The sequence below is a fragment of the Lonchura striata genome, chromosome 5 (assembly GCF_050655825.1).
Source record: "Lonchura striata isolate lonStrDom1 chromosome 5, ASM5065582v1, whole genome shotgun sequence".
NCBI classification, from domain to species: domain Eukaryota; kingdom Metazoa; phylum Chordata; class Aves; order Passeriformes; family Estrildidae; genus Lonchura; species Lonchura striata.
This window is the reverse complement of record NC_140707.1, coordinates 24,968,172-24,989,548: the sequence shown is the minus strand read 5'-3', so window position 1 is coordinate 24,989,548 and position 21,377 is coordinate 24,968,172. Positions and strand designations below refer to the sequence as shown.

Below are 21,377 nucleotides of genomic sequence, written 5' to 3'. Positions count from 1 at the left end.
CTTTTTGTTAAGAAATGAGGTGGATTGTAAATATAGCCTAGGAAGGGTTTCTGCACTTAATCCTTAAGACTATACTTTGCTAGTATTACAGGCTTAATCCTTTCCTACAGAAGGCTTTGGCAGGGTAACTAAAATGCTAGGGCTTCAGCCCTTTATTTCTGGTATTTTTTGTGACTCGCTTGGAATGCATTTTGCATTCTAACCCGACATACTTTCTCCTTTGCACTTTCTACTCCCTTCCTTTTTTATGAGGCTGAAACTGATCTTAGTTAAAACTACTTGTCTTCCATAGCTGGTGAAAGGTGGGTATGTGACTTGTAATGGAGGTATTGAAAGTTATTCTCTACCTTTAATTCCTTCTCTTCTTGGTCAGATTGTTACATTCCTTGGCATCCTGATGTTAGAGCTGCTGTGGCTTTCAGTCTTGCTCGGAAGGAGCTGCAGGCTTTCAGTGCTCTGACAACTGTTTGTAGAAAGGGCCCAGGAGGGAAATGGATGAACTTTAGGGCTTATTTGGATTAATTCTGCATTCATTTATTAGACTTTGCATCGAAGCTTGCTCTATCTGAGCAAACATTGTTTGTCAGCAAGAAATTAATGTCTTTGAATAAGATGTAGGGCAGGGAAAAGGTGGTAACATCTTTGCAGGGCTGGCAGACCTTTGGCAAGGCAGCCTGTGGCTACAGCACAGAAACTATCCCTGTGTGAAATATCACTACATCTTTTCTCTTCATCAACTGCCACATATATTCTCTGCTGAAAGTAGTACAGTCTTTCCACCCAATAATAAGTTAAACAGTCTTAATGACTTAAAGTGTTTCTGAATTAATACTTCCCATCATTCCCTGTTCTTGAATTTCACACAGTCATTCTTCACATGTGCTTGTATACATCTCTGCTTGTAATAATTAATCATTTGTTAAGGTCAAGCACATGTGTTATCTTTTGGAAAATATTGTGGCATTACCTCTGTATCTGCCATAGAGGTAATATTTCTTTCTTAAAAAAAAAAAGGATAAAATCAGGAAGGTCCCTGGAGTGGGGAAAAACCCCACTCTGAAGGTAATGACAAAATATAAAATTGCTTTTATATAGTAGCTTTTTTACAAATTTTTGAGGCACTTGGATATTATTTGCAAATGATTTGAAGGAGATCACCTGAAACTAGGTAGGGAGGGCTAAGAGAGCATTTTGTATTTAAACATTTGTGTCATTCAAACTTATCTGTATTTTTAGACAGTGACAGCTGGTGGCTCTGGGGGAATGGATTTTGGGTTTGACTGGGATTATATTTTTGGTCTGTAGATACAGGATGGAAGAGAGACTATTTTCCAAAAAGCATTGAGAGCCTGATGCAGAAGTACTGCTAGCTAAGAGTTGCATTTTGCAAAGGCTTGGTGATGCTTACTGAGATCACTGAGATCTGGTCTGTACTAAGTACAAACTTCCCTAAGTGGAAAAAAAAAGGGGAAAAGGGCTTTCAGCAGGATTTATCTCAGCAACAGCTGATACTCAGTTCCTCAAAAGCCAAACAAATAGAGTAGTTCAATCTCCAACTCTTCAGATGGTGTTTTTTAAACTGAAAGTGCTTCTGGGATCACTTACCTGTTTGAAGTCCTTGTTAAATAGGGCAAATTTGTAATAAAATAAAAAAAAAAAGAAAAATGCTATTTTCAGTTCTGCAGACAGTGTTTGTGCTTCTGGTTCAGTGACTCCACTGTATCCTAATTTTTAATTTTTTGGAGCTTTTTATAATGGCAGTCAGGTTTCATGAGATACCTTTCTTCATGAGAGAAGTGAAGATCTCAAACAATAAAATTTAGGTGATAATAGAAGTGTAAAAGTCTCTACAAGTACAAAAATCAATTTCATTAAATACCTACAATTTGTAAGTGAGCAGTAGTTAATATCACTCGCTATAGATTTGTATTTAACTTTGAGATATAATTTCTTTAAACAGTGAGTTCCCCTGTTGAGCTTATAATAATGCAGGCACTTTGCTGGGTGCATGATGACTTGAATGAAGTGGACATTGGCAGCTATATACTCAAAGTCTGTGGCCAAGAAGAAGTTTTACAGAAGTAAGCAAACTCTTTTTCATTAATACTTAATTTCATGGTTTTTTGTGACACAGTTACTGGAAAGTGCATCTCTAGTGATTAAATGTGTGAAAGAAACCTTTAAAATGTAAGGGAGTCACTCTTTGCACAAAGATCAGAAGTTTTTGGAATTGGCTCTGGGACATAGCAAAGTAAGTTGTCATCACCTCTGTTCTAATATAGATGCATATTTTCTAGAGCATTTCCATATTGTAGCTTTTGAGCACTCTTCAAATCTCAGAAACTGAAAAAAAATAAAGATCAACTGTTTTCTAATAAACTGAGGGAGTTGTGGTTTGGTAGGGTTTTGTTTGTTTCTTGGTTTCATTTTTGATCTGTTTTTTTTTGTTGTAATTTTTTTCCTAAACCAGAGGTTAAGAAAGTCCCATTCTGGGTTAGAATATTTGGTTGCAGTGTTAACCACTGTGGTTAAGAGCTTTAGCACAAGTACAGGTGTCTGCAGCAGTGTATAAAAACTTGTGCAGAAGTAAAAAATCAGATCAAGGTTGGCGTGGAGGTTGATTCACCATTTCTTTACTTCATGGCAACAGGTTGCCTGGAATATTTGGTGTGAGTTTTTGGGCAAGTTGTGACCGTGCTTGCTTTTGTTTCTCAGCAAGCACTGCATAGGAAGTCACGAGTACATCCAGAGCTGCCGGAAGTGGGACACGGACATCAGCCTGCAGCTGCTGACCCACAGCGGGATGTGCAGCGACCTGGCTCGGACAGTGAGTACTGCTGGGCTGCAGGAGAGGGCTGGGCCCAGGCTGTGACCTCCTTGTGTGACTGACACATGAGCATGCCTGCCTGCTGTTGGGAGTGCTATCCTCTTATCCTGCGAGGAAGTGAAATACCTAACTGATCTTTTCAAAGCAAATTACATAAATGTGGATAATGCCTCTTACTAGAACCAAGCATTTTATACCTAGAAAAGGTATGCTAGCAGTTGGACTAAACTTGAGGCTTGAAAAAGAAGGAACAAATTTCAGAGTTAAACAGAAGTTGGGAACAGTTTTTGAGTTTAATTAAATATGTATCAGACCATCAAGGAAGAAGGAAGGAGTATCTGGTATCTGCATAGTTGGGCACTTGATGGCTGTTTCTTCTCTCTGTCCCCATGTGTACACATTTCACAGGCTATTAAATAGTAGTTTCTTTTCCCCTCTGAAGAGATCACATTATATGTTTCCCCTTCAACACCCCAGGTGTTAGTAATTAATTTTCTAAACGTTATGCATATTACATAAAAATGAGAACTGGATTTAGTACCTAATATTTTATTGCAGGAAGATGATGACAGGACACCTGTACATCTAACCAAACACCTCTACAAAGTAGAAAAGCCTTTCAGAGAACCTATCATAAGGTAATATTTTGTGCTTATTTTAATAATCAAGTGCTGATCACTGCTGAATTCCTGACCAAGGTTCTGTTCTGTTCTTGTTCTTGTGTTCAAGAGCTTTTATTTCTTGCAGGTCTTCCATTGAAGAGCTTCTTGAGGTGTATCACAAGCAAGTTAACATAGCCCTTAAGAATGAGGTAAGGTTTATTGCTGAACCAAAAGTAGCATGACCAAAGTCACTGGTAAGGTAGCTGGCAAAAAGACTTGCAGGTTTTCTCAGGGAAACTGAGAATCTGAGCAAGCTGTCAAATGGGAAATTATAATCATGGGTATTTAGATTGATGTTCTTCTTCCTGGATTTTCTTGCAAACCAGTTATTACCTGATTATCACAACTAGAAATGTATCTTCCAAGTCCTGGGGTGCAAAATAGCCTCTACCTCATACATTCAGGAGAACAGGGAAGAAGTCTGAATTCTGACTATGGCTGTTGTTGACAGCCATGACCAATGGCTAGCAGAAAAATACTAGCAGAAATAAATCTGCATAATAAAAAGCAGGAAAAGTTGTGTACAATGGAAATTGGAACTGAAGCGTGTTTGGAACATGCAAGTAAGTTCTACAAAAGCATAATAATGTTTTATTCTGCATTATTTAATTAATTTAAAATACCCTGTCAAAAAAATTGTCTCTTTCAGTGTATGATAGGTAGCTTAAAGCAGCTTGAATGTTGAATAGTTATGAGTAATATTCCATCTGCAAAAGCTTAAGGATATAATCTGCATTGCTCATTTCTCAAAGGAGAAGCTGCATTTAACTGCTGATAGTAATGTAACTTGGAGTCTTAAATGTATCAACATTAGATAACTGTTTTTCTTAACCAGTCTCAAAATTAATTACTTAATTGCAATACTTTGCATTTCCACTATGTTTGTTTGCCTCTTCAGGAATGCAGGTCTGAACAAGCTGCTGTCTACTATTTCCATACTCCCTTAATATTATTTAATTCCCTTGGTGGTGATTCACCATGTTCTCAAGGGTAGTTTTGAACACAACCTTTTTGTAGAAGATTGAGCTGTTACTGCTCCCTGCCATGGTGGTGGAGTTGTTGATTTCCTCTTGCAGCTGCTTCAACTTCTTTGTTGAGCAGTGATTTCACAGACTGAGATGAGGAATGCAAAACATCTCGATTCAGATTTGTGTTCTAGTCTTTGTTGAGCTTGTAGGAAATTAAGCTTTTTGAGATTGGGAGATGTAGTTCTTAGATGGTGATTATTAGGTCCAAATAGCAGCAGTTCTGCATCTGAATTTTTTTACTTCATGAAGTGAATTTCTTTACATATTCAGTAGTTGAAGATTGCTAATCCAAGTGAAGAACGATAATCCATAAATCATTTGTACTTAGGCTTTGATTTCACATTGTTCACACTTTGGAAGTTATCAATTGTCTTTTTATTGGGATTTGAGAGCCTGTGAGGAAAATAGCAGTGGAAATGTCTGTTTCCATGTCAGAAAGAAGCTGTTACTTTCAATTTGTTAGCTTTGGAAGAATGGCTTAAATATTTACAGTGTCTTCTGATTTCTGTGGTTATTTTGTTACCAGAATAGTTAATTGTTGCCAGGTAAATCTCAATTTAAAAACCTGATTTAAATGGCTTCTTTGCTACCATTTGTAGGAAGACCATGAGTATAAGTCTGGGAGAGTGGTGGTTGGGAATCAATTTACATCTTAGTGAGAGAATATTGCAGTAATTATTCCTCTTATTTAGTTGTAAGTACTCAGAAGTTATTGTGAAAGAAACCTATACATTAGACATTTAAAAAGTAAACTTATTTTTAAGAAGATATTTTAATTTTCTACATATGCTCTTTAAAATTGGGTGAAGACTTTCCTTATATTAAAAAACAAACCCCAGGAAACCTAGGATAATTCAGATTTCACTTGAGTGGCTTTTCTTCTGTTGGAAGAGTAGAGAGAAAAGAATATTAGGAGCAGCTCAAGTTTGTCTTAAGTAGCCTACGAAAGTAAATTAAAGTGAAATAAAAAAGATTAGTTCCATCATGGAAGCAGTACTGTAGTGTAAGTAATAGAAGTGTCAGTGTAATTCACAGTTCTTCTTTGAACTGCATTTACTTTTTAGGCCATGAGGGAAACTGAGCTTAGTATCTCATCAGAAAATAATTATTTGTCAACAGTTTAATAGAAAAATGGTTGGGAACATCCTAATGTTTCCTGGCACCCCATTCTAGGATCTGTACTACTGTTTTTGGCATTCATAAGGAAGTTTTCAATATTGAGGTTTTTCTTTATTCCTGTCATTAGACCACAGTTTCATGTAAAGGAGATGTGCATCTAATAGTGACAATTTCTTGGCAATTCATTAAAAAACATTAAAGCAATACTGGTTTTCACAATTGTGATTGGATCAATCTGTTCTCTCATACATTCCTTATTAGAACCAGCATAAAGCAGTAGATCATGTAATTAAGACTGTCAGAAAAATCTGTTCCACATTGGATTGTGTAGAGACTCCTGCGGTAACGGAATCAGTGAAGAGGCTCAGGAGGGCTGTTAATCTCCCAAGGATTAAACATGCTGAGGTAAACTTTCACTCTATAAATTGCATGTTTTAACTGATAAATCTTCTTTCATTCTTTAGTAGCTGGAAATACCAGCAACAGTTTCGTCAGGGTTCTGTTGGGATTTTTTTGGTTGCGTTTTACTTATTTATTTTACTTGACACCTTCCATTTATTTTGACATCTCTCTGCTGTTAATGCATTAATCGCTTGCTTTGGGAATATTTTCCTTTTCTAAATAGTCACTGTTTAAAAACTGGTTTTAAAGTACTGTTTTCTGGTTCTGTAACTAGAAAGTTGTGTCACAGCAGATGCCACTAAATCTGACTGAGGGGAACTGACAGGAGCTCATGCTGTCTAAAATTAATGCAGTTATGTTTTAAAGGAGGAATTGACATCATGTATTTTCCCAGTAGTGTTTGTGACTAGCAATAGCATCTTAAAACTCTTAACTGTTCATGCTCCTGCATTCCTGAGCATAAGGACAAACCCAAAATCTCTCAAACAGCACAGAATTTCATGATGCAACTGCCTTATAATAAATGGTTCACTTGAGCAGGACAGTCTCAAGTCATGTTGTCGAAAACAGTCATTAAGTGGAGAAGTGTGCAAATAAAAAAGCTAAATAACATGCTATTTTCGTTGTCCTTATTACAGTGGCAACTCACGTGATGGTCTCTTTGCTTTTAGCTTCATCATTTCAGTGATATATTTGTAATACTGAGCAGAAGACAGATAAATGTAGTTGTCACAAGTACTAAAATTCTACAGGGAAGTGCAGAAGACATTAAGACAACATCATGAAATACAGCATATAAATATTTTTTTCAGTGTTTGTTTTTGATAGGAGAAAGCTGTAGAAATAACTAGATTACAGTCTACAAATAGCTCCCAAAAATAACATTGCTCCAGCAGAATTTGAAAAAGGTGGGATTTTATGAATAAAACCCTCTGATTATTTTATGATGGACATTGGCTTACACAGTATTGTGTATGAAGACATGTAGGACTGCTTTCAGAAACAAAAATGCTGTAAATATTGGAGACTGTTGCATTGTAATCTTTGGTAAGACATTATTTGATTTTATTTTTTTCCAAAGTAATTCTTTGTGGTTGGACAAAGTGGGCGTGTTTTTGTAAGAATGTGAAATTTCTTAATATTCAAACTTTTAAGTTGAAGATGCTCAATTAGTACACTAAAAGTGTAAGGAGAGCTTTCATTCTTCTGCAGCACTTGTGGCAAATTTCTTAAGAAGTTACAAATTCACTGGGGTTTGATTTTAAGCCACAAGCTTACTTTTCTTTAAAAATTTTAGTTTTATCAGGACTTGAATTTGGCATGAAACCCTTCCTGATTAGAAGGGAGTAAATTTCCATGATTTGTTTGTCACCTCTTGGTTTCAACATTGTCTTTGTTGAGACTAGACATTGCTGTGATGTTGCAACATGTTGAGACTTCCATTTTAGCAGACCAAGAAGCAAACAAAGATAGTACAAAGTAACAGTCCTTACTGTTCATTTTCTCAGTTGTTTAATGTTTTTTTATTCAGTAAATTTATAACTGCCAGCAAAAGGTATCTTACCAAATGCCACAAACAAAAGAAAAAAAAAAAAAAAAAAAAAGCAGCTGTTTAGATTTAGATTACTGGCCAAAAAGCTAATGACCTCTGCTTTCATCTATAACAGCCCTGAGCAAGTTTTGTCTCTACCTAGAGAAGTTAGATTATTCTGAGCAATATTCCAACGTACTGTGTCTTTCTGGACTTCATATAAAGAACGTCAAAGCAGTTGACTTGACAAAAAATGAGCTTTTGAACATGGTGAATAGTTGCTGCATTATATGGAAATTGTGATACTGTTAACTCTTGAGGAACTTTGAGAGAAAATGTGTTTACATAAACTTAAATATAAGCCTCATTCAGATAGATGATAATTTCTGTAGAAGATACTTAATAGCCATGAAAAATTAATACGGATTTTCAGTATTGAAATTTCCTCTTTCTTTCTGTAGGTATCCTTAAAATGTGGTGATGATAATAGCAAGAGCCCCTCTGGTGAGTAAAGTTCTTAAATTTTTATTCAAAAACTGTTTTGAGGTGGCTAATTTAGAAAGAAATGCATTAAAATAAATTATCATTTAGGTTCACTGAAGCCTTTAAACCCTCTGAAAGTGAGTATAGACCAGTTAACAAGAGCAGTTGAGGCCCTTCTGCAGCTCCACACGAATTCCTGTAGCAGTTCAGCAGCAATTTCTCCAGAAGACAGTAAGAGTACCAAGGAAGCTTGGACTGCCACAGAACATCTCCAATTCACAATATTTGCTGCTCATGGAATTTCTTCTGGTTGGGTGTCAAAGTAAGTGACTTATTGTAAAATTCCCCCTTTTATATATTTTTTAAAATATTTTAATGGTTTTTTTTATGTTTTTTTGTTTAACTTCCTTGTCCAGTTATGAAAAATACTACTTGATTTGTTCTCTGACTCATAATGGAAAAGATCTCTTCAAACCTGTTCAGTCCAAGAAGGTTGGCACATACAAGAACTTCTTCTACTTGATCAAATGGGATGAACTGTAAGTGACTTTAGTCTGTTAAAACTCAATAAAATGCTGTGTTTCATCTAGCTGCTGAATGCAGTCATTCAAGCAACTTGTGGTTCTAATTCCATTTCAAGCATCCAAAAAACAATTTACTGATCAAAATCAGAAATATTTTTCCAAATGGAATTTCAGTACTCATTGTAAAAAGGGGAATGAAAATGCTGGACAAGTGCCCTGTGCTAATGTGTTTGTAGCATACAATTACTGGGACTTGGGAAGGTCATAACATTGCTTGCAATGGGAATGGCTTGTGCTGCTGTAAGAGGGATTAAAGAATAAAGCTTGCTTGTATGTACTGCTAAATTGATGTAAATGGAGAGGAAAAGCAGTGTCTCACTTTTACTAACATGAGTGTTTAATCAGTTTTTATCCCAAATATAGAGGATAGAAAGGAAGAGCATACAGAGAAAAGACAGGGAGATAATGGCAGGTGGTATCTGCTAGCTGAAAGGGGAACATTTTTCAGTATCCCTGCACAGCTTAAGCTCTGCCACTTGAGTTATCAGGCAGCCTGTCATAGCTAAAGCATCATCTGAGCTCCATGGTGCCCTATATCTATTCTCCTGACTGTTTTTAAAGGTCAGAGATAGACCCGAAAGAATTCCCTGAAAGTTTCCGGTGAACAAATTATTTCAGATCAGCATTGAGAGTTTTTAGAACACCTGCCTTCAGAGAGTACTCCAGCTACCTTTTTTTTTCTGGTGATGCATGGGATTAATTGTTAGATCTTTTGCTGGCAAGTACTAGTGTATTACAGTGAAAAGTCTGCTAAAAGCTGCTGTCAACAGTGTGGTCCTTTATAGTGCAATTGTTTTAAAGATAAATCAAACTAAAAGAACATTTTTAAGCAGTAAAAACAGTGTAAACAAAAGTGGAAGCTTGAATAGCTCAGTGAAGTGTATACTCCTCAGCTGCTTCCTTTATAGATTTTGTACCATTTAGAATTCAACTTGCAGTATTACTTAATAGATTCTTTCATTTGGATGGGGAACTATTGTCTGCTGACCCTTTCAATCTGAAAAATTAGGAGGTGGCTAACATGGAACATTCTGTGTGCCCTTCCTAGTGAGTGGAGTGGGAAAACTGGTTATGCTGGACAGTCAATTCTGTGCAAGGAATGTGATTTATAGACAGAGATTAAAAGGGTTGTTCCACATCTGACTATAGTACAGAAGTGTAATTAGCAGGTTTTACAAACCATTGGTGTGGGAGATGAAGTAGAGTGAAATATGATTGCATGGATATTTAACACTTGTTCTTCAATGTTAATTGACTTTTTGAAAGCAAAAGGCATAAATGGATTACATGGATAAGCCTGTAACTTACTAACTGCTGCCTTTTTTCTAACTGACTTATTTTTAATACTTTTATTTTATAGAATAATTTTCCCCATCCAGATTTCACAGTTGCCTTTGGAATCAGTCTTACGTCTGACTTTGTTTGGAATCCTAAATCAAAGTAGTGGGAGTTCTCCTGACTCAAATAAGCAGAGAAAGGGCCCAGAAAATTTGGGTCAGGTTTCTCTACCTCTATTTGATTTTAGGAGGTAAGTGTCCAAAACATGGGTAAGATTATCAATATGATTTGCTCTGTCTAGAGCTTCCTCCACACCCATAACTATAGAAATTGCCTCTCTGATACTGAATACAGTAGGCCATGATAAAGGTAGGAACTGTAAACTCTTCTGATACAGAAAAAAATACATTTCATTAAATAGAGGATAAAATGTGATCTTGTGTTGTAAGATTTCTATCTAACTGGCTAAAAAAACTTCACTGCTGGAGGAAGTTGAATATTGTTTGAATTATTATACCCTAGAATATTCTAAAATTATTCCTTTTGATTCAGAGATGGGTTTATTTAAAACAATTACAATAAAGAGATAATTAGCCAGTGTGTTAAACTTGAGGCATGTTTCTAGTGTGAACTGGCTTTCCTTCAAATACAGCTTCTGGATGCTATTATATGTTTTTCACAAAGAATGAAAAGCCTGCTGTAAGTTCCCTAAGCTGAGTGTTTCTGGATTGGTTCAAGTTGCTTTGTTCTTCCAAGTTTGATTACGAAGCTCATTCCAAAACACTTATCACTGGGGCAGCTACTCAGTGAGACATTAACCAGTAGGCTTGACCCACAGTGCTCAAATTAGACATCATGCTGCAGAAGTGATCACACCACTGTGAAACAGTTTTTGTATTCATGCTTAAGGTTTCCTCTTTATGTGTGCTGCTGATTTCTAGGTCTTACTGGGAGTTTAAATTGTCAAGCAAGGCTGCAAAAAGGCAGCCAGATCTTTCCTGGCCAGTTACTGCTGTGTGTTGCTTGTGGCTGTTTCTTATGCTTTGTGTCCTCTGGTTCTGGATTTGACTTTTAATTGTTCTTGTTTCTCTGTTGTCTGGTGATGATTCCAACAGCTTGAGGATGTCACAGAGTTTAGGATTTCCTGCATTGCAAAGGTGGCCTGCAGCTGCTTTCAGTCTCTACCAAAGCCTGGATTTCTTTTCATAAACGATGATTATTTTAGCCTTCTATTTAAATGCTGCATTTCAGTCTCCTATCTAAATACCACATTTCACAGTATTTGAAAATACAGCTTCTGATTTGAATTGCAAATTTATCTTGTTTTCATGGTGTTCTCACAGGAGTTTGGGGTGAAAACTGTGTTTTCTGTTCATGCAGAGCACTACAATGGTATGTGCTGTGCCAGAGCTTACTGAGTGGCCTGTATGTAGAAGCTCTAGAGATGCTTAGTGGTCTAACCCACTTGCAGTCCACACAAATTAAATCCAGACCTAGGTAATTAAAGCTGCTAGTCAAATACTCCAGTTACGATTGAAAATAGCATCAATGGCAGGCAGGAGCTACAACCTGAAACGAACTGAAATATAGGGAGAACAAAACTGGTCATGAATGTGTTTTGGAAGAGAGTCCATGACAAAGTTAGAACTCCTTTTGTTGAAGTGCATGTGGAGTGGCTTAAATCATCATTACATGTGGATGGGACAGAAGGCTGTGGCAACTGTATTAAATGGAGAATTATTAAAAAGAATGAGCTTTTCAGGTGTGCTTTAGTGATACGATATGGTAATCTTTATTGGCATGACAAGCTCCTAGTTAATCAATATTTACATATAACAACCTGTTCTTTATTTGAAATACTTATAAACCCTAAAATGTCTTTCAAAATATACTTAAGGCTTGGACTTCAAGCAGCCTTTTGAGCAACATTTTGATTCCAAAAGACTGATGGAAGTTTTCTGTACCTAACATTCAACACTTTATTGATTTATGAAGTGTCTTCAGTTGTGCCTTACTACAGCTGGAAATGGTATTAATATTGGGAATACACCGGCAAATGGAAATGTCATTTGATATGCCCTTGCAGAATCTGGTAATGGGAGAAGTCCAAGCAAATGGTGATGCCTGTAAGATTCATATGCCTGGGCCTTTTTTCTAGAAGCTAAGAAGAATGTGCATGTGTGTTTGTGTTCAGTTTTTTTCTCAGAGGCAAAAGTACTCCTTTTCTGACTTAAAGAACAGGGAGCACCTAATTAATCTGTATCAACTAAATGAACACTGAACTTTTTCTTTTGCCTTTTCCACCTAAAAGTTGTGTGCATCACTTTAAAGCACTTAAAGAACAGACAACAGCCAGTGAAAATCAGCAAATTAATTTGACAACTAATATCTTGGTGAAGTAATCAGACTGTGATATTAATAACCTGTACGTGTTCTTTTCTCAGATTGTTAACTTGTGGGACGAAACTTTTGCAACTGTGGACATCATCACATCCACATCATGTGTCAGGGGTGGCCAGTAAGAAAGGAAATATGGAAAGAATAGTATTGCAGGTTATACATAGTTCTGTTTTACTCTGTGCTTTGTTTGAATGTTGTGATTTGTAAGTCATATTAGGTGAATGTTTTGGAGAGGGGAAAAGTACAGCTAAGTAATATTTGAAAGTCATTATAGAATAGTGATTACTAAACTGTAAGGGCAAAGAATGGGAAGCTCCTGGAAATGTCTACAAATCTGTTATTAAATAACTGTCTGGAAGTAAGAGAAATCAGAAGTGCTTTGCATGACATGTGGTCAGTACTGGGAGAGAATGTTTTTGAAAGCAATCCTTAGAAATGTGCTGAGATGGGAGTTGTCTGGACACAAGCAGTAGCAACTCCAGCTCCTTTACAGAACATAAGTACCTCTCTTTCTCAATTCAGTTTTCTCTCCAATGAGAGGATGCCTTACTAGGCATGGCTCAGCAGTCCCAAAACATAGCCTGAGTGGGTGGCTGGGTGGAAACCACTGGTGTGGGTTTGAACAGCTCTGTGATTATCTTTGCTCCAAGCATTCTCACTTCTCTGCTGAGGAGTGCTCCAGCCACTGCATTGTGCAATAACACAGCTGTACATTTAGGAGCTGTCGTCATGTAGAAGAATTGAGATGGAAAAAAATACTCAGCAAGCAGTATCTGGGGACTGTTGCACTTATAGAACTGAAGAGTTCAGATTCCTAAACATCTGAGATTGCTGGAAGGGTGAGAGCTGTCTCTACTTAAGGACTTACATCATCTTTTATCTTTTTTCTTTTTTTTTTTTTTCAGATTGACTTCCCATCCCATGCTTTTGATATTGAATATAAAATTCCTCAAGCTGCAAAGACTACTGTGCATCATTCTGTAGAAACATTAGAAAAACCAGTGAGAGAACGTCTCCTTGCCATTCTCTCCAAGGATAGCACCATTGGGTACGTCCATCTTTCCAGCTGGGCTCTTTTTGCATGTGACAATTTTGTAACTAGGGCATGGAATGCTTACATACTCTTAAGTTTCTGTAATTCTTTTAAAAATGTATCTTGAAGACCTATAGGGACTTAAACAAGAGATTGAATTAAGCATGTGAAATCATTATACTTAATGAGTTTCCTTCTGTTTTATTTGGCTGGTGCTATTAGTTTCTTGCTACAAGATTGCTGTCCCTTTGCCTGCCTGTTATATTCACCTGTTCCTGCTTGGCAGTTTTTCAGTTCTAGGGAGTTCCAGCAGTGGAGGTTCATGTGCCATGGGAGCTTTTCTGGCAGCCTCTCGTACTCATCTGCACCAAACAAACATTGATGATTTTGGTTTATTTCAGATTATACTTAAACTTAATTTTGTCCTGCCCAAATTATAAATTTGAACAAATGTTTCCTTAATGTTTGAGGCTTTATTTGGCTTTTCGTTTTGACTTTCCTGGAGGAAAGAGTAATTTCAATGTCATTCTATTCTATGTGTTAAATTATATGTCTGAATACAACAATCAGTGCACTGGAGTTATTCAGGTGATGGTTTGTCATGTATAAACTGAATGTATAAACAGCATTATAAACTGAAATGCTTTTGTCTGCAGGCTGTCAAAAGAAGATAAAGAATTTTTGTGGGAGAAGAGACATTATTGTCATAGCCATCCTAATAGCCTACCAAAAATACTGGTTAGTGCCCCTCACTGGGACTGGGCAAGTCTTCCAGAAATATATTCATTACTTCAGAGCTGGCCTCCTTTATCACCCTTAGCTGCCCTGGAACTACTTGATTCAAAGTAAGAAAACTGCAAATAGACTCTCTTGTGTTTTGTTCAACATTAAATTGTTCTTCTTTGGTAGAAGATTCTGGAATGGTGTTCTGTGGGAAAGTACTGCTGAATTTCTGCAGAAAAAATTAAATGTTTTAAAAATTTTAAAGAACCCCATGCTTACTTTATTGATGTAGGCTTAACCAAGTCATGTAGCAAAAGCACAGCAACTGTGGTTAGGGTTCTGAAGTTTAACATGCAGCAGGACAGGAATTAATACAGCCAGAGTTTTGAGAGGTTTTGAATGTGCTTGTCCTAAACATGCACATGTGGTTGCATCTTATGTGATGAAGGGACTTGTTAGGTCCCTTATTGAGCTTTTAAAGACTTTGTATGGTTGCTTTTCTATCTAGCTGATCTCAAAAAAAGAATAAGAAAAAAATCCTACATGAACAGAGAAAACTTAATGTGGATTTGTGGTGATTTTCTAGGTTTGCTGATCAGGAAGTACGAAATACAGCTGTGAACTGGATAGAGACATTGAGTGATGATGAGTTAACAGATTTCCTCCCTCAGTTTGTACAGGTAAGACTTTCAGCCTACACAGAAGTTGGAATTTTTCTGGCTCTTGAAAACCCAGAGGAATTGCTTCTGACTAGTAGCAAAAATGCAGTTGTGTGCCTCTAACTGTAAGGCACAGTAGGGGAAACAATTTGAATAAATAACCACTTTGTGACCATCAGAAGTATTCATGGTAACTCTGTGTGTGCATTAGTCACAAAATATATCTTCATCAAGAATTAAATGCAGACCTGATTTATGTAATTTCCATTTTATTTAGGCATTGAAGTATGAAACCTACCTTGACAGTGCTCTTGTGAAATTTCTTTTGGCTCGGGCACTGGGAAGCATTCGGATTGCACACTACCTGTACTGGTGAGGGTTTCTTTGTTCCATTTCTTATGTACTGTGTGCGCCACCAGATTAATATTTCAGATAAAAAAAATCCTCCTTAACATCACCATTCAATAACATAACAATGACTGGGATGAATGGTGATTATACAGAGTGTAGATCCTGGTTGTTGGTTAGGTTATTTTAATGAAAGATAGTGCCTCTACAAAGCACAAATTTCTTGTCTTTTCTATTCTGTCTATCAGTAACTTCAGACATATGTATTTTAACATCTTAATATTGCATTGTTTGCTGTATTTTCCATAGGAAAATTTAACTTATATCTTTTATTTCAGGCTTCTTAAGGATACACTGTATGATACAAAGTTTGGTGTAAGGTATGAGCAAATTCTTGGAGCTTTTCTTTCAGTCTGTGGAAAAAGGCTCAGGGAAGAACTGGAGAAGCAGACCCGGCTAGTGCAGCTCTTTGGAATGGTAGCAGAAAGAGTAAAGCAAACAAGTGGATCTGCTCGGCAGGTGTGTATATTACTTTAATTTAAAACTAATCCACTTAATTGTCTTTTTAGTCTAAATTCAAAAGGTTATGTAAATGTATAGGAAGTTTTATGAACCCATTGCTTTGCAAAGTTTAATGAAGCTGATGCTTTTGTCAAGTTTGTCACCTGAAACATGTGGTGGTGAGGTGATAGGGCAAGAAGGTATAGGATGGTTTCTGTATATGATCAACTGGAAATTAATTTAAACCTATTACTGCTGAAGAATTATCTCATCATGCAAAAGAATGGGATATCTGTTTTTGTGCTGATGATAGAACTTGATGGAGTGGGATGCTGTCATCAGGTTCAGTCAAAAAAAACCCCACAAACATGTGTGATGAGTGTTACATTGCTAGGCTTAGGTATTTTTCATAGCTTAGCCAGCAGCTCTAGTTTCTAGCATTCCTTTGACATTGAGGAGTTAAAATAGTGCCTTAAGGGTAACTTTGTCCAGAAGCTTTCTGTAGATGCTTCAAAATGTCAGCTGAATTTTCTTTTTGTCTGCAGGTTGCCTTGACAAATGGCATGGAGCGTGTGCAGTTATTCTTCTTGAAGAACAAATGCCGTTTGCCTCTCAATCCCAGTCTTGTGGCAAAGGAGCTAAATATTAAGGTACTACACATGAAGGGTTTCAAAACCTTTTTGTAAAACTTACGTCTAGGTAAAGCTTTTACAAATGGAAAAAAAAACCACTTCAAGTGCTTGAAAGCTCTTCATACTGTGGAGATGGGGATTAATCAAAAATGCTAATGGAATAAGGCAGCAAAATTCAGTGAGCAAAGATAAAATGTGTACAAATACAGTGTAAAACCAAGGGCGCTTGTGTTAAAAAATAGATATATATCTGTAATAACTTACTACATCATCAGACCCTGTCTCCCGAGACCAGCAATCCTGAAAGTGCATGAAAAAGTCCTGTGTGCTTTAGTAATCAAAAGAGGAAATTGACCAAGAATATAAAGTTCAAGCAGTGAGTAAATACTGTCAAACACTTGAAACTACCTGATACTGATTGTGTCCAGATACGCTGGGGAGGTAGGCAGTAGCTTTATTTTACTGTGAAGTTCCGGCAAGTAATAATGTAGGAGAAGCAGGTTCATTATTTTTCCAGAACTTTGCAAGGTTTGACAATATCTGCTCAACCACGGTCTTGATTATATAATCATGCATGACTGAAAACCTAAAGGTTTGTTAATGCTTGAACTAATCCTGTGTTTGAGAGCTCATCTCACTTTCCTTCACTATTGTAACTGTTATATCATGAGCAGGGACTTGAAAGCAGATAAATGAGAAGATACTGTGAAACACACAAATACACATTTTTAATACATCTTCTAGGTTTCAAGAAAAAGCTGCTGATAAAATATTTATTAATGTTTTATTCACTCTTCCCTTCAGAATGTTTGAAACATCACTGTGCAGCACTGTTGGCTTTTGTACAAGAATTCAACAAATAACAGCCAAAGGGCTTGTTATTCAAAGGAAGCACGTATTCACCACAATTGAAATGTTTAAAGTCTGAATAGACACATTGTGTGTCAAACCTGCTTGCTGTCAGAATGTCTTGTTTTCTGGGCTAGCAGGAATAGTCCTTTCTGCCCATTGACACTAAATCTACTTGCAGGCCTGTTCTTTCTTCAGCTCCAATGCAGTACCACTGAAAGTTGCACTGATAAATGCAGACCCCCTGGGAGAAGAAATTAATGTGATGTTTAAGGTAGGCCTTACATGTGTTTTGGAGAAAAGAAGTTGAATGATAATCACTGTTTCATTGGTATAAATTAATTTTAGCATAGACCAATAAGCTTAGTTATTCCGTGAGTTTGCTCCTTTGTATCTGGAAAGCAACATGTAAAACATAAAAATAAAATATAAAAATCCACCACATGTGAAAATTGAATTGTAGTCTGTTTCTCTTTGAAGTTTACTGTGTCACTGGTTAACTTTTATTTTTCTATTTAAGGTTGGAGAAGATCTGAGGCAAGATATGTTGGCTTTACAAATGATTAAGATCATGGACAAGATCTGGCTGCAGGAGAGACTGGATCTAAGGATGGTTATCTTCAAGTGTCTCTCAACAGGAAAAGACCGAGGTGCTAAACCAGATGCTGCCTTTAATCTTTGCTTCCCCTCTTCAATTTCTTGTCACACTGATGTTGAAAAACCTCTGGGCAGATGGTGCCAAGGAACAGTTCCACTGCAAGGCACTTCAGTACTTGACAGTATAATAAGTTAGATTGTTCTGAATTTCCTGATGGCTGAGTGGCATCCAAATGTGTTTGTTCTCTTGAGTGTTCTGTTGTCAGTGAACAATGGGACAAATACAGTGATAAAAATCAAGGTTGATTTTCATGCTCGTAGTGCAACACAGGAAAATAATGTTGCTACAGCAATTCTTATTCTGAAAGTTTAATTATGGTGAAAGTATTCCAATGCAAACCGAAATGGTGAAGTATTTGGAATCTGCTGCAGTTGAGTCAGGGAGTATCATAATGGTACTGAAACATGTGAAAATAAGAAAAATTTGAACCAGCCCTTGACATACACACACACTGTCCCCCAGAATTTGTGTCATATTCTGGTGAAAGTTCCTTGGCAATATGAAGCTGTCTCTGGGGTTTGAAAGTAGGTCACAGAGCGCTGAGTGCAAATACTGTGCCCTGCACCTTGAGCATGCTTTTTGCTAGTTTTAGCTAATTCTGTAGAGGTTGCCAATGGAACCCAAATATATTTAAGAGGATAAACAATAACTGAAATATATCTTTAGTCAGATGAACAGCATGACCAAAACTCTTAAATACATGGAAAAGATGGACATTTAGTTTGGCAAAACTAGGCAAAAAGCTTCTATTTATGTAAGACTGGCTTTTTAGAGAAACAGATGGCTTTTCCTCCTACTCTGAATGATGACTTGATTTATGTAGCTTTTTTTTTCTTGCTGCTAATATTAGTGTCCTTAAAGATTGAAGGGGAAAAGTCAAATGGATGTAAATTACAGATGCACCTTTATTAGCTCTTGCCAAAATAGAAGTAAAACTCAGTTAATCAACTAAATGTTTTCCTTCTATGATTTAGCTGTACAAATATTTTTAGTAAATTATATCTCCAAAGTAAGGCCACATATAAAGCCCACTGTCTGGTCTGTCTCAACACTGACAGCAGATAAAGTTACTAGATTAATTCACTGTTAGTGTGTGGGAATTGTCAGCATCAAAGTATTTTGCCAAATTTAGAGTAAAAGAAGTTTATGAGGTAGAAACTAACTATTCAAAGTTTAACTTAAGTGTGCATTCTAGCAACTGTAACAAGTTGTAGTAAAGTAAGCTAAGTTGCATTGGTACTTGTTTTATGATTTACTTTGTAATACAGAAATGGAAAGTGGAAATGGAAGAGGAAATGCTTAGAGGACTAAAAGAATTATTTTTACACCTGACCAGGTTTTCAAGGAGGTTGATCTAATACTGTAAGATTCACCATTGATAGGAATGAATAAGAAAAATGCAGCATAACTTAAAGGAGGTGGCTAAATACACTTTATTCTATATCCAGGCATGGTAGAGCTTGTTCCTGCTTCAGACACACTTAGGAAAATTCAAGTGGAATATGGAGTGACAGGTTCTTTTAAAGACAAGCCTCTGGCTGAATGGTTGCGGAAGTATAATCCTACAGAGGAAGAGTATGAAAAGGTAACTTTTCAGCACTGTTTTTTTGGGGGGTTTTTTTTGGTTTTTTTTTTTTTTTTTAGATCTTTTAAAAGGGCTAAGTACAATCTGATGAAAGAATGAAATCATATTCCAGGTCTTCCACTGAAATTTTTGGTTTGTGTATTTAAGAAACTTAATTTTTTTTCTATACTTGAAAAAGAGCAAATTAAAATCTCCCTATAAAAAGGAGCCAGATGGATTCTCAAGATTCTCATTAAGAGTTTTTATTGGATATAGAAAAAATGTACTTTAAGACAGGGGAATAGTGGTTGCTCTTAATTGTAGTTTAGGAGCAGTGGCCTTTTCTTGTACGCATGCAATTCAAAAATTAAAATGTTTCTTTGGGCTTTAATGCCATTACAATACATTGCAAATACAAGTCTTGTATTTTTCTTCGCTAACATTGTTTTGTGATATGTTTTCAACTCCTCTTTTCTCTTTGATTTATGTAAAAAACAAAATAACCATTTTTGCTGGAAAGTGGGATGCCAAGAGATTTTGGCAAAGCCTAACTGTTTGAAGAACACTATTTGAGAAAAAAAAAAGCAAATTTAGGGTCTGCTTTTTTGCCTGGGTTGGATTTTGCACTCATAGAAACCTACTGTTGAATACATGAATTATGTTTTTCCTCTGATATTTGATCTCAATTCACTTCTTTTCTCTCCCTCCCAGGCTTCAGAAAACTTCATCTACTCTTGTGCAGGATGCTGTGTAGCCACTTATGTCCTGGGAATCTGTGACCGCCACAATGATAACATAATGCTCCGGAACACCGGGCATATGTTCCACATTGACTTTGGAAAGTTTTTGGGACATGCACAAATGTTTGGTAGCTTTAAAAGGTATTTTCTGTACCTAAGCAGTGTAGAGAATTAAGTGATTTTCTTTCCAAGTGTTGCTCTGGGAGATCTGCTGTAGGTCCGGTACCATGTGAATGTGCTGTGTAACCTGGGCCAGCACCTGGGAGAGGAACCCATCCCAAACATGTGAAATGACATTAATGGAATATTTAATATCATGACCTTAGGGTGGGGATGGAGGGCAGCAGGAAGCACATGACAACGAAGAGACCTTGTAATGAACTCGTGAATTCTGTGCTTTTTGAACAGGGATCGAGCCCCTTTTGTGCTGACATCAGATATGGCTTATGTCATTAATGGTGGAGAAAAGCCCACAATTCGCTTTCAGCTGTTTGTGGATCTCTGTTGCCAAGCTTACAACTTGATAAGGAAACATGCCAGCCTCTTCCTTAACCTGCTTTCATTGGTAATCATTTTTCACATTCAGTTGAAACTTGATAGATCTGTCATGCTGGGTTGTATTAAAAACTATGCTTTTTATGCTGCAGAAATTCATAATGCAGGCTTTTTTTAAAAGCCAGAAACATATTGTCTACTTTTTGGGAAAGCTTCATTTGGAAACTTTTACGCTTTTTTACCGCCTACCTCTTCCTTGAAAATTTAAAACTAATATACTACCACAAATGGCACTGCAAAGAGTTTTTAGCCGCTTTTAATTCAGCAGAAATAGTGAATAACAGCTGCTTATATTGGTGTCTATTGCTGTTAGTATTAAGCAAATTAGTGCAGCTACAAATTAATTTGAAGGTCAAAGTCTTAATCATTTCAGTATAAAATCATATTTGGTTTATTGAATTAAAATTCAATTTCAATTTCTTGTAGATGCTTTCTTCTGGGCTACCAGAACTAAGTGGAGTTCAGGACTTGAAGTATGTCCAGGATGCTCTCCAGCCCCAAACAACAGATGCAGAAGCCACCATTTTCTTTACGAGGTACTGGATTAGGGAAAACTAAAATATCTGCCAGTATCATCCTCTTAATGGGAGATTTCTGTTAGGAAAAAACATACTAGGGATGGTCACAAACGTGTCTGTACAAGTTGAACAGTTGCACCTCACAGGAGAGGTGTTCATCCTTCTGATAATTTCTGTGGCCCTCCTCTGGACCTGCTCCAACAGGTCCATGTCTTTCTAGGGCTCCAGAGTTGGATGCATGCCTTCATGACTTCACTAAAAACCTATTCCACATTTGGATGCT

General features: G+C 36.7%; 1 protein-coding gene across 4 annotated transcripts in view; it reads left to right on the top strand.

The window, feature by feature from the left end:
• The window catches only part of PIK3C2A (phosphatidylinositol-4-phosphate 3-kinase catalytic subunit type 2 alpha), a 48,973-nt gene that overhangs the window by 20,393 nt on the left and 7,203 nt on the right, over nucleotides 1-21,377 (top strand). For all 4 annotated transcript variants that reach the window (XM_021525616.3, XM_021525613.3, XM_021525615.3 and 1 more), the window contains exons 5-26: nucleotides 1,961-2,081; nucleotides 2,716-2,827; nucleotides 3,386-3,465; nucleotides 3,575-3,638; nucleotides 5,898-6,041; nucleotides 8,031-8,073; nucleotides 8,161-8,374; nucleotides 8,469-8,591; nucleotides 9,997-10,164; nucleotides 12,359-12,467; nucleotides 13,220-13,362; nucleotides 14,004-14,192; nucleotides 14,657-14,750; nucleotides 15,007-15,101; nucleotides 15,416-15,596; nucleotides 16,124-16,228; nucleotides 17,241-17,333; nucleotides 17,580-17,709; nucleotides 19,166-19,302; nucleotides 19,993-20,162; nucleotides 20,430-20,586; nucleotides 21,003-21,112. In XM_021525616.3, coding sequence (XP_021381291.3) covers nucleotides 1,961-2,081; nucleotides 2,716-2,827; nucleotides 3,386-3,465; nucleotides 3,575-3,638; nucleotides 5,898-6,041; nucleotides 8,031-8,073; nucleotides 8,161-8,374; nucleotides 8,469-8,591; nucleotides 9,997-10,164; nucleotides 12,359-12,467; nucleotides 13,220-13,362; nucleotides 14,004-14,192; nucleotides 14,657-14,750; nucleotides 15,007-15,101; nucleotides 15,416-15,596; nucleotides 16,124-16,228; nucleotides 17,241-17,333; nucleotides 17,580-17,709; nucleotides 19,166-19,302; nucleotides 19,993-20,162; nucleotides 20,430-20,586; nucleotides 21,003-21,112 — 2,782 coding nt within the window. The remainder of the gene's footprint in view (nucleotides 1-1,960; nucleotides 2,082-2,715; nucleotides 2,828-3,385; nucleotides 3,466-3,574; nucleotides 3,639-5,897; nucleotides 6,042-8,030; nucleotides 8,074-8,160; nucleotides 8,375-8,468; nucleotides 8,592-9,996; nucleotides 10,165-12,358; nucleotides 12,468-13,219; nucleotides 13,363-14,003; nucleotides 14,193-14,656; nucleotides 14,751-15,006; nucleotides 15,102-15,415; nucleotides 15,597-16,123; nucleotides 16,229-17,240; nucleotides 17,334-17,579; nucleotides 17,710-19,165; nucleotides 19,303-19,992; nucleotides 20,163-20,429; nucleotides 20,587-21,002; nucleotides 21,113-21,377) is intronic.